Raw genomic sequence first — 13050 nt, forward strand, 5'->3', positions numbered from 1 at the left:
GGAATGGGAGAAGATATTTGCAAATGACATAACCAATAAAGGGTTAGTTTCCAAATATATAAAGAACTAATACAATTAAACACCATAAAACCAAAGAATCTAATTAAAAATGGGCAGAAGACATGAATAACATTTCTCCAAAGAAGACATATATGGCCAGTTGACAGATGAAAAGATGCTCAACATCACTCATCATTAGGGAAATGCAAATCACAACTACAATGAGAAATCACCTCATGCCTGTCAGGATGGCTAAAATCAACAACTCAAGAAACTACAGGTGTTAGCAAGGATGTGGAGAAAAAGGAACCTTTGTTCATAGTTGATAGGAATGCAAACAAGTGCAGCCACTGTGAAAAACAGTATGGAGGTTCCTCAAAAAGTTAAAAATAGAACTACCCTATGATCCAGAAATTGCACCACTGGGTATTTACCCAAGAGTACAAAAACACTAATTCAAAGGGATATATGCACTGATATGTTTATAGTAGCATTATTTACAATAGCCAATATATGGAGGCAGTCCAAATGTCCATCAATTGATGACTAGATAAAGAAGATGTGGGGTGTGTGTGTGTGTGTGTGTGTGTGTGTGTGTGTATACATACCATGGAATATTATTCAGCCATAAAAAGAATGAAATCTTGCAATTTGCAATGACATGCATGAAGCTGGAGAGTATAATGCTAAGTGTACTAAGTCAACCAGAGAAAGACAAATATCATATGATCTCTCTCATATGTGGAATTTAAGAAACAAAACAACTAATTAAAGGGGAAAAAAGAGAGAGAGAGACAAACCAAGAAACAGTCTCTGAACTACAGAGAACAAACTGATGGTTACAAGAGGGGAGGTAGGTGGGGGAATCGTGAAATAAGTAGTGGGGATTAAGGAGGACACTTGTAGTGATGAGCACCAGATGTTGTATGGAAGTGTTTTGAATCACTATATTGTACACTTGAAACTAATATAACACTGTATGTTAACTAACTGTATTTAAAATAAAAACTTAAAAACTAAAATGCTTATGAATGGATAATTTGTAAAGGTATATAAAATATGCCTCAACTTCTTCTTACATATATTTTAATGTGCTTAATCTCATGTTTTAAAAATGCACTTGTAAAATGAAGAAATAAAAGAAAAAATGTGCAATTGATTTCAAGGTTACAAAAGTTAAAGCAAAACTTTTTGACCAATTTAAGAAGCTGGGGAGAGATATGTGCTCTCTTTTACAATACTGGTTGATATAAACATTAAGGGAAAAACAACTGGCAAAAACCAAGAAAAACATTTGACATGTCCATATCTATCATTCTGAAATTCCTATAGTAGGAATAGAAAGCAATAAAATGTTCCAAGATATTCAAGTGCAAGTCAGAACCATTAAAAAAATTTTTTTAATGTTTGTTTTTGAGAGAGAGAGAGAGAGAGAGAGAGAGAGAGAGAGAGAATGAATTGGGTAGGGGCAGAGAGAGAGGAAGACACAGAATCTGAAGCAGGCTCCAGGCTCTCAGCTGTCAGCACAGAGCCCGACACGGGGCTCGAACCCACAAACTATGAGATCATGACCTGAGCTGAAGTCAGACGCTTAACCAACTGAGCTACCCAGGTGCCCCAGAACCATTTTAAACATACCCCAAGGAAGACTGGTTATAGAAATTATAGCTCATCCCTATGATGAAATATTACATTAACAACAGAATTAAGAGAATATTTAATGATTTAGAAATATTGTCCCAGAAAACTGTTATAATGAAAATACCCTCCAATGGAAAAGTGCATATTGTATTATAAAGGTGTGTAGATTTCTATTTATTAAGAATCTATTTTGTCAAGTAGTGGTATTAGGAATGGTATTAGAATTTTTACTTTATTATGTTTCATTAACATTTTTGAAAAAATATTTTCTATTATAATCATGTACAATTTGTATTAAAATGTTTAACATAAATAAAAACAAATGCTACTGTTTCCCTGATAAAATATTGGGGAAATACAGAAATGATTGCAATACCAAGAGCAGAAAATAATACAGATATCTACGTCCTGTTATAATACTGGTGCACCTTACAAGGTCAGCCCTTTGACAATTCAGTGTTTCTTTCAGCAACGTTTTTATTTTCAGGAAAATATCTTGAATGTTAGCAAAACTTGTGCACTGTGATGAATTTGGCAACTCGGGATAAAGAAAAACGAGTACCAATCTAGATGTTCAAACATTATGAAGTATTAAAAATGTATGTACACATATGCACACCAACACAGACATACAGACTGGATATAAATGTAGGTATGCCTAAGGTATCTATTCATCTATTGAGGCATTGATTCAGTGGAATATTAAGAGGCAGATAAAATCTTTTTAAATGTTTTAAGTTTATTTGTTTATTTTGAGAAGAAGAGAGTGAGGGGAGGAGGGGCAGAGAGAGAGAGATTCCCAGGCAGGCTCTGCTCTGTCAGCGCACAGCCGGATGTGGGGCTCAAACTCACGAACTGTTAGATCATGACCTGAGCTGAAATCAATAGCCAGGCGCTTAACTGACTGAGCCACCCAGGAGCCCCGAGGAAATATTTTTAAAAGTAACTTTAATGACATGAATTGAAATTAAAAGTAGGTGTGTGTATAAACACACACACACACACACACACACACACACACACACACACACTTTTGTGTGAAAAAGCATATATAAAAACCGTAGATACATTCTTATATACATATATGACATGAATGCAAAAAACTACTAAAGAGGTACAGCCAAAAATATTTCAGGTCGTTCTGGAGATGATTACAGACATATACTTGAAATTTTTCAGGAAGATATGGATGGTCATTAAGATTCATTATGGGAACATTAAATTTCTTCTGTTGCCTGCATTTTAATTTTTTCCTGCAATAAAGCCGAATGATGTTTCTGACAATGGGCAAAAGGGCAGTAAGTGGGCACAAGGAAAAGAGGGTGATAAAGGGCATTTAAATCCAGCAAAATAACCTAAAACAGTGAAATACCATTTGCAGCCCATCAAGCTGGCCAAAACACACACACTCCAGCACACACACACATCAATTACAGTGACTAGGAGACTATGCAGGGGGAATGGACATACTCTTTTTACTAGCTGTGCTGGCTGGCATGAATGCAAATCAGTACAATGCTTATGAAGGGGCCATTTGGCAACACACAGGAAAAGTCTCTAAAATATCCTGCAAGGATATTTTATTGTGGATCCTGCAAGTCCACAATTAAGAAGACCATCCGGTATGCTAGCAAAGATTTGGCTTGACAAAGAAGGATTCATTCCTCAGAGTATGCAGTGTTGGGTTTAAACACAAGGAAAGAACTAGGCATCACCTGAATGTCCAACAATGCAGAAATGATTACAGAAGAGTTAAAGATCCATGGATACACTCTGCAGGCACTGAAGACGACATTTAGGAAGCCTGTTGAATAACATGGAAAGAAGTTCAATGGGTTGTGTTTTGTTTGGTTTTAGTTTCTGAAGAAGCAGATTAAGAAACACCACACACGTGAACCATTCTATAACAGTGTGTTAAAAGGGAAGGTGGGGGTGGGGAGTGAGGAAGAGAGGGAGGGAGAAAGAGGGAGAGAGGAGAGACTGGAAAAACAGCACACCAAAAAGTGGTTGCCTCTGGGTAGTAGAATCATGGGGAACAATTACTCTCTGGGTTTTCCCTCATCTGATTTCCTTCTCCTTTCTGATGTTTCTACCATGAAATTGTGTCACCTGTGTAGTGAAGGAAGCGAGAATGAAGTGCTTTTTAAACCAAAGCACAAGGAGAAAAGGCAGCCTATAATCTATCAAGTGGCACAGATTAGCAAGATTATTCACAACGCCCTTGGTGGGTGTGGGGGGAAGGGAGAGGTGGGGAAGACAGAAGGAAGAGGAAGGAGGGAGGAAGAGGAGGAGGAGGGGATGAAAGGAAAGAGGAAGAGAGGAAGAGAGGGGGGAGAGGAGAGGGAGAGAGAGAGAGAGAGAGAGAGAGAGAGAGAGAGAGAGAGGAGAGACCTGCACTCCCAGTACAATACTATACACTGCTGGTGGGTTAGGGGGCAAAGAGGGGAGTTGTAAACCGGGTGGGAGCCAAGATTTGGCTCTGCTGGCTGACTGGCTCCTGGCATGTCTTCATCGCAAGGTGGCTTCCTCATCGGTGTCTTCCTCGAAATCCTTGACGTCAGCACTGGTGGACTGCCTAGCCCAGGCTCCCCTTTCGGCCTCTCGTTCTTTATGCGACTTGAATCTCCCAACGAAAATTTTGCGGTAGTTCAGGAACATGCCATTCATCGCATCAATGGCCCGCTCTGCGGACTCCTGCTTCTGGAAGTGCACAAACCCGTAGCCCTTGGGCCCCTTCTCGTCGCAGGCCACTTTGCAGGAGAGGATGTTGCCAAACGCCGAGAAGATGTTGTACAGCGCCTTGTTGTCGATGGTCTTGCCCAGGTTCTTGATGAAGACGTTGCCCACCCCACTCTTGCGGAGCGAGGGGTCCCGCTGGGACCACATGATGCGCACGGGCCTGCCCTTGATGACATCAAAGTTCAGGGTTTCCAGGGCCCGCTTGGCGTCCACCGGTTGCTGGTAGTTGACGTACGCGTAGCCCAACGAGCGGCGGGTGATCTTGTCCCTGCAAATGCGGATGGAAAGGATGGGCCCGGCCGGGCTGAACTTCTCGTAGAGCATTGCCTCTGTCACTTCAGGGTGCAGGTCGCCCACGTACAGCGAGGCCATAGGAAAGTCTGGGTTCCCCTCGGAGACCCTGCTGGTCTCCGCATCCGCATCTGCACCCGCGGCTGCAGCCGCCGCGGCCGCCGCCACCTCCGCCTCCGCCTCCGCCTCCGCCTCCCCCAAGGAGGGCGCCGCAGCCTCCGCTGCTGCTGCTGCTGCTGCTGCTGCTGCTGCTGCTGCTGCAGTGGCGGCGGCGGCGGCGGCGGCGCAGGCAGCTTCAGTCGCGCTAGCCTCCACAACCACTGCCGCCAGGGCAGCCCCCGCCTCCTTCCCCTCTGCTAGGGCGGCCGCCACCTCCCCCCGGGTGGCCTCCGCCACTGCCTCCTCCTCTACTGAGGCCTCGGCCTCCACCTCAGCCTCCACCTCTGCTTCCGCCTCCGCTACGGAGGCCTCCGCCACAGCCTCTGCCACGGTCGCCGCCGCAGCCTCTGCCGCCGCCGCAGCCGCTGCCGCCACCGCCGCCGCCACTTTCGCCGCTGTCGCCACGGTCGCCGGTGCCTCCAGGCCGCTGCCGCGACCTCCCTTCCCGCGAGCTGGGGGGTAGAGAGGCGGGAAAGGACAGGAGGGCGGGTGGCGCCAGCGGGAGCTGGGGCCGGGGACCCGGGGCCAGTCCGAGTCACTTGGGATAGCAAGCGCTGCCAGGAGCGCACCGGTGCGAGTCACCGCAGCCTGCAGCCTGCTGCTGCCGCCGCCTCTCGGTCGTGGGCTAGCGTGCGGGGCGCGGGCGGGCAAGGCGGCGTGTGGTGAGGGACGGGGGGTGTTGGCGTCTGTGGTCCGGGCAGCTGGGAAGGCTTCTGTCTCTTTGGTTCCCCCTGTGGCTGCTGCGGGGCTGTGGGGCCGCGGGCGGTGGGAGGGGGCGGGGATGGGAGCGGGAGCCTGAGGCTTGGGGCGGGGGCGGGGAGAGTCTTCAGTCTCTCAGGTTGCCTGGATATTTATGAAGAGGAAGCCAGGGAAAGGGCTCCACTGTGGACTGGGAAATACGGTTTAGATTTAGAGGGTTGGTTTTGTTTTATCTCCTCCCCCCCCCCACCCCCCATAGAACGTCTAAATGATTAAATCAAGTGCCTTGCAAGAACGGGTGGGTGGCATTGAGAATACACTTGCCCGGCCTAAACAAAGCCGAGAAAAAAGGTTTTCTCACATTCAAGGGTTCTCCCCGCTTCACCTCATACACACTTTGCAACATCGCTGCCACCAAGGAAACAACACCTATTCTGAGCAGGACCTGGGACCAGTGGCGCAAGCTCCCCCTGTAGCCTGCTGACCCATTTTCTCAGAGATCCCTCCCCCTTTTCCAGCTCTTTCCCTCGTCTGCAACACTTGCAAAAGAGGGAATAAAGAACACAAGGACATGTATTCATTCATTGATAATGCCATGCCACAAATATTTATGGAGCTTGTGCTGGTCCCTAGGGATACAGGGGTCTGGCAAGCAGGACACATAAGCTGGTTTGGGGCTTGTCCTTGGTAATGGACAGTCTGGGTGGGAAACCCTGCCCCTGCTCCAGATTACAGGAGAACTAGGGACATGGGGTTCTTCCACACATCCCCTCCCCAGTTCCTCCCACACACCCAGCCTCAATACGTGCGGCCTGACAGTGGGGGAATCGAGAACACCCTGTCCTTAGTGCTGTCCTCAATGATACCCTGGGCTGGGGACAGGGCCTGGTCCAGAGCCAAGCACTTGTTCATTCTTGGCTCTGCCTTCAAGGTGCTAAGGTTACTAACATGAATCAAGAAATGCACATCCATGTTCAAAACAAAACCAAACCCCCAAATCTCTAGAATGAGGTGCCTGGTGCCACTTCATCAGGTAGTATTTGTGAAAGCCTTATCAAGTACTTGGCACTGGGAGCTAAGGGACAGGCCATGTGATAAGTGAGCAGTGAGTGTTGATATATTGGAGGTGTGGGGTGGGGTGAGAAAAGGTGAGCTGTGTGTGTTGTGGGAACAGAGAGGCCACAGGGGGCCAAATGCTGAGGGGATAGACAAGTGAGCAACCATGAGAGTAGAGTATAACAGAAGCTAGGGTCCCACTTGCTCCAGAAAGGAGGACCCTGCCACTAACTCTTCCTGGTAGGAGTCAAGTGAGGCTGCACAGAAGATGAAACCCTCAATGTGAACCAATGTCGAGACAGGAAGGAAGACATTCCAAACAGAGGGATCTGATTGTGCTCAAGGCCCTGTGGCATGCTAGCACACACAAAGGCACCTCTGGTCATGCCTAATAATCTGGTGTGGGCAGAGCTCATGGTCTCCGAGAGCATATGGCAGAAGATGGAGCTAGAAGGTGTGGAGCCCTGAAAAGCAAGCCAAGGTGCTTGGACTCTGCACCCAAGTCCATGGGCACCACTCAGCACGTTCAAGGAGGCAATCAGTGGGTGTGATTGGATCCTCAGAGTACAAAATAAATATCAATACAGAAATCAGTTAAGAGAGTAGATCTTAAAAGTTTTCATTACCAGAAAAAAATGTGTAACTGTGAGGTGACAGATGTTAACTAAACTTATTGTTCATATCTCTATCTATCTATCTATCTATCTATCTATCATCTAATTATTGTGTTGTACACCTTAACCTCATACAACGCTATATGTCAATTATAGCTCAATAAAGCTGGGCAAAAACAACCCATCAATGCACATATAAGTGTGCATGTGCCTTCCCCTACACACAACTAAGACAGAGATGAGAGAACAAAAAGAAGACAGTCAGATGTGACCAGTTCCAGAAGAGATAGAACAACCATTCCCTCTGTCTCCCCTTTCCCCCATAAATAGGAGTTTCTCACTTACTGTGAGCCAGGCATCGAACTGTGTGGGCTTTGGGGTCAGATATAAAAACGATTGAACCACAGTGCCTTCCCTCAGGACATCTCACTCCACTAAAGCTCAGGCTGCCATACAAATAACAGAATCCCATACAAATAACAGAACAGGAGGGCTATAGGTGCCGCTATGTGATTGGACTATGGTGGCCATGGGATTTCATCTGCCCAGCACATATTGTCTCCTCCCCCTCATTCCTGCCCATCCACATTCTTTGGGGAAATAAAGCCGTTTTCTGTGGTGGCAGCGTTAGCTGGACCTAGGCAGTTGCACATGACAGAACAACCCTGAGCCTTCGGAACTGACCGAGTCACTGTGGGGTGTGAGGCAGTGAGAACTTTCCCAGTGCTGGCAAGAAATCATCCCAAGGTGGCTGAGAAGCAGACACACAGACATATACCTTGCCAGCTTGCAAAATCCAGCCCATCGCCCCTAGACAAGGCTAGTGCGAACAAAGGAAAAGAACAGAGGCGTAGGAAAAGCAGGCTGTACAGCCGATGTTTGACCAAGGTGATCACTGTCACTGCTGTTAAGAGCCATCTCTTGGAAGTCTAGGTTGCTTGTAGGCAGGAGGCAGATGAGCTGTGCCTCACCATTCCAGGTGGCCATCCAAGAGGGTCCCGAGGAGGCAGAGGCCAAGTGGGGAAGCCATGATTGCTGGGGGGGGGGGGGGGAGGTAGGGGATATGCAGGTGACGAGAACAACTTCTCAACCCGTTGTTAGGAGACAGAAATGTCAAGCGGGACCAACTCAAGGACCAGGGCTCCACAATATCTCTTCCTCTAGCTTTGATTACAGTTTGGCCCACAGAGCCAACAGAAATCAGTAAGAAAGCAGGACAAAGAGGTTTGAAGAAGTCATGCTATGTCCAGCAAATCCCCAAGCCTGTCAAACCTGAAGACAATCCCTAGACCCCTGTTGTCTCCAGCAACAGCAACGGGGCTAGAAGGGAAGAAGGTGCAAGACTATTCCCTGAGACATGCCAACATTTAGAAGTTCAGTTGAGGATGATAAGCCAGGGGAAGAGTTTGAGAAGGACTGGGTGGTAAAAGGGCTGGCTCCAAACCTGACTTGCATGGTCCAGCCTCAGTGTCCTCACTGAGGTCCTGTTTTCACTGCATGTGCATGGGGGTTGGTTTAAAGAGGCACAGCAAAGACTTTGTGTGCTAGGGTTTAGCTTCTCTTTCTGTTTATTTCTCAATAGAGCTTTAAAAGCAGATAGGTTCAGATACAGAGACATTTCAAGAGTGTTTGGAGCCGGCACTGGTCTTCCATTTCATATGGCTCACTTCCTTCTTCCTATCAGGAGGAAGAAATAGAAAGGAGTGGGGATGCAGTTCAGAGAGCAGGGGAAAAGAGTAGAAAAGAACGGAAGAAGGTAGGGAATGGGGGGTACCAATGGGGAGAGGGACAGATAAACTCCACGTACAAAAAATGAATAAAAAGACCAAAAACAGTGATCTACATAAAGAAGTCTCTTCCCATGAATTTCTCATTGGCATAGCTATAGGAAGGATGCCCAGGGAAAAGACAATGAATACATAACTGTATTTTGGGGTAGGGAAATTGTTTCTGTCAATTCACACTGCCCCCCAAATTCCTACAAATGAAAGTAATTATGAGACACAGGCCAACAAAAAAGCAGCCTTAGGCTTTGATTTATGAAGAATTGGAAAGTGTTTGGATGTGCCCTTGTTATTTAGCAAATCATAACAATGATTATTATATTGTCTTGAATAAATACAACACATTTAGCAAACGGTCTTTGGATCCTTATAAAGTGAAATGTTAAGGAAGACAGATGTGTGGGGCAGGGATGGAGTAGGAATCCGGCCTATAGAAATAAGAGTCTCAGGACATCAGGACATACACAGAAGCACGTTTATCACAGAAAGGCTCACATTGGGCAAACTAGAACACAAAGCAAGCACTCGTCATTTGGGAAATGACTGAAGACATTTCAGTGAAGCCAGTCCATGGATTATTATGCATGGATTATTAAGCAAGCATGAATTATGTCCATATGGGTTGATTTAGGGGGACCTCCAAAATATGCTATTATTAAATGAGAAAAAGTAAATTGCAGAGAAGGAAACAGTACCTGGTCCCATTTGTGTATGTGGCAGAGGGCGGGGGGAGGTGGGAAGATATGAGGCTGTGATCTCATACTTATCCATCTGCCTATTTGACATCTCCACCTGGATGTGCCATAGGCATTTCATCCTTAAATGCCAAAAATGGAACTCCTGAACTTCTTTCACCTCCCGATTCCTACTCCGCCTAACTTTGCTCCTTCCACGAATAGCACAGCCACCCATCTAGGTATTCAAATGAAACAAAAATGAAGAGGCACCCCTATTTCCTTCCTCTCCCACATCTTCCTCTGGTCACTCTCCCATCTTTCAGCAATTCGTATCACCTCTACTTCCAAACACCGCTTGAACCTCTCCAAATCAACTGGAGTCCACCATTACGTCTGTCATGGGCTCTGACATAGCCTCCTAACTGGTCGCCTGCTTCCACCAAACTTCCTTCTCCATTCAGTAGCCGGACTGATCTTTCTGAAAAATAAGTGGATTTTCTCGCCTCCGCTACTCAAAACCCCAGAATGTCTCCCCATTTCACTTTGACTAAAGTACAAACTCCTCAATGTGGCTTAAATATAATGAGCTGCATGACTCAGCCCTTGCCACCCTCCCCATTCTCACTTTTCTATATCCTGATCATTGTGGGCCTTCTCAGAATACTCTTGACTGTCTGCTCCAGGATCCAAGCTTGATTCTTTTTGGGGGCTTCTGCCTACCCCAATCTGTCTTTCTCTATACTTTTGAAATCATGAACAGGTTTTTAACATACAGAAAGTTACAGCGGGTCACAGAACACTCACCCAAACACACGTCACTTAGGATGAAAAAACAAACAAACAAACAAACAAACAAACAACAACAACAACAAAAACCCAAAACATAGCTGCCATCCCCTTTAGAACTCTACCCAACCCCATTCCCCTCTGTCCCCCGGCCCACCTCCCGCAACCTCAATAGGGCACATGCCTAAGTCACTTCGGGGTGTGACTAAAGGCAAGAGACAAGCAAGTCTTCAGTTTCTTCCTCTTGTTTCTTTTTCTCTCCTCTTACCCCTCACTCTTTCCCTGAGGTCGAGCATTTCTTTGATGACCCTTTGCTCCTTGTCCCTCAGAAGCAGACAGGGTCTGCAAAAAGGGAACATAATTGGTGATATATTTGGGCTCAGGATGGTCATGAGAAATGAAGAAGCCTATACTCCCACCAGTTATTGTATAGTCCTAAATTTCCTGGGCCTAGATTCCTCAAAGAAGATGGGCCTTGGAGTCAAATGGACTTGTAGGCAGAATCCCAGAGCAAAACACTTAACCACTTGGAACCTCAGTATGTGCTCTGAGTTTGAATTTCAGAAACTCTAATTCAGGTTCTTAGGAAATTTCCTTTATAACAAGTAGTTTTGCCCCAGCCCCACTTAGGAGCCAAGAACAAGGGCTCTCTTGACTGATGATTTTTATATAGTGTTTCAGGTATTTTTGTCCCTGGGAATCAATTCTCCTTCCAAAGTATGCTGACAATTTTAACTAATGCCCTTCATTGTCATGATCTTAGGCAGTTTACAGACATGATCTTACAAAAATATACCTATAGATATGCCCCAGGCCATGACTTACTAGCTGTGCTTACCTTGTTCAAGTTCCTTTATCTTTTTCGTTTGTTTCTTTAGCTTTGGCGTCTTCATCCATACGAGGGGATAGTTATAAGGATGAAAAGTGATAATATATGGACAATGTTTTTCACAGTGCCTGGCATGCATTCAATGCCCAACACAAGAGATTCCTTATTAATGTCACTTCCTTCCATCTTGAGGATATCCTTGTTTAGCTCGTTTTTGAAGGCCCAGTGTCTTTCCTTTCTGATGTCCAAGGAAGCCTGGCCTTTTCTCTCTAACCAGGAGCAAAGTGTCAGTTCAGAGCGAGTCTGATTCTCTGAGTGACAGTCCAGCTTAGAGCTGGATTTTACTCTACGCAACTGCCTGATTTGCCAGCCTGAGCTCACTTTTCTTATACCCTCATTCAGTTATCCTGGGCTTAGAAACTTTCTACAATCCATCTATTTACTCTTCCTGAGCTCCAAGGACTTCACGAGTCAACGCATGAAAGCATGCCATTTTTCTGTCGTCAAGAACACCACCCAGAAGATTTTATAATACTATCTCAGCAATATAGGGTATTGAGTCATGAGTGAAGTTTCCCTCCACTGCTATGCATCCCTTCAAGCACCTTTTTGGGGGACATTTTGAACATAAATTACTGTAAGACAATACATTCCTCCAAGTGCTGTAGGATACTGAATGTATTTTGATGTCTTCGTGACATCTCTGGAACACTGCTTTCAACATTCACAATTATGCTGCGACACATTTATGGGTTATGGATGTGTGAGTGGCTGATTCTCAGTACTATGAATTGTTGAGCAATTTAAGTTCCCAATCTATATAATAAATGTAAAATGAAATCTCCTTCCATATGGTAAAGTCTTGCTAAGGTCATGACAGCTAACTATGGGATTTTCTCCCAAACATACACACCATCTTTTAAAAACCATTCTTTAAATAAAAAAGGAAAAGAAGGGGCACCTGTGTGGCTCAGTTGGTTAAACATCTGACTCTTGAATTTGGCTCAGGTCATGATCTCATGGTTTGTGAGATCAAGCCCCGCGTCGGACTCTGTGTTGACAACCTGGAGCCTGCTTGGGATCTCTCTCTCTCTCTCTCTCTCTCCCTACCCCCCTCTCTCTCTCTCCCTACCCTGATCTCCAAATGAATACATAAATAAATACATAAATACATAAGGAAAAGAAAAAGAAAGAATGAAAAACGAATGAAAAATGAAAAAAAAGAAATGAAAGGAAATCATGCACATGATAAATAAAATAGCGATGGCCAGAAAGTACAAAAGAGCTTATGATGAAAGCAAAGGTTGGAGACCCCATCACTTCTCAACCCCTTGTCGTGCTTTCCAGGGTAGACCATTTTAACAATTCCTGTTTCCATTGTTCTGGAAGTTACCTTCTTACATCTAGATAAAGTGCTTAATCTGCTATTTCAGTAATTCATCAACTTCAGACATCATCAAGTGACCACATTCTGCTTACAGAGGAGAATTTAACTCATGGTGTCTGTCTTCAGTCTGCCCTCACTCTCTCTTGGTTTTTATACCTTCTTTTGATTTTTGTTTCCTCTATTGGTGACTCTAGTTAACTTTAAATAATATCCGTAGCCCTCAGTTTTTTGCATATACCTTAGTCAGTTTACCTTGATTTTCTATAAAATGAGTATATTGCCATGCTTATCCTTCCCTTCCCTCAACTTCTTTTCCTCCTTTATACCTTCTCTTCTAATCAGACTCATAATCATTTACATCCACTTCTGGAAACCTAATCAAGTCTTT

At 45.1% G+C, this 13050-nt stretch overlaps 1 protein-coding gene across 1 annotated transcript; it reads right to left on the reverse strand.

Annotated features, from left to right (window-relative positions):
• Nucleotides 1–1969: 1969 nt before the first annotated feature.
• On the reverse strand, nucleotides 1970–5555 carry LOC145713509 (polyadenylate-binding protein 1-like 2). Its single transcript, XM_081792351.1, has one exon. The coding sequence runs from the start codon at nucleotides 4750–4752 to the stop codon at nucleotides 4150–4152; it is 603 nt and encodes a 200-aa protein (XP_081648477.1). The 5' UTR covers nucleotides 4753–5555; the 3' UTR covers nucleotides 1970–4149.
• Between the last annotated feature and the right edge of the window lie 7495 nt (nucleotides 5556–13050).

Source organism: Panthera onca, chromosome X (assembly GCF_046562875.1).
Source record: "Panthera onca isolate mPanOnc1 chromosome X, mPanOnc1 haplotype 2, whole genome shotgun sequence".
NCBI classification, from domain to species: domain Eukaryota; kingdom Metazoa; phylum Chordata; class Mammalia; order Carnivora; family Felidae; genus Panthera; species Panthera onca.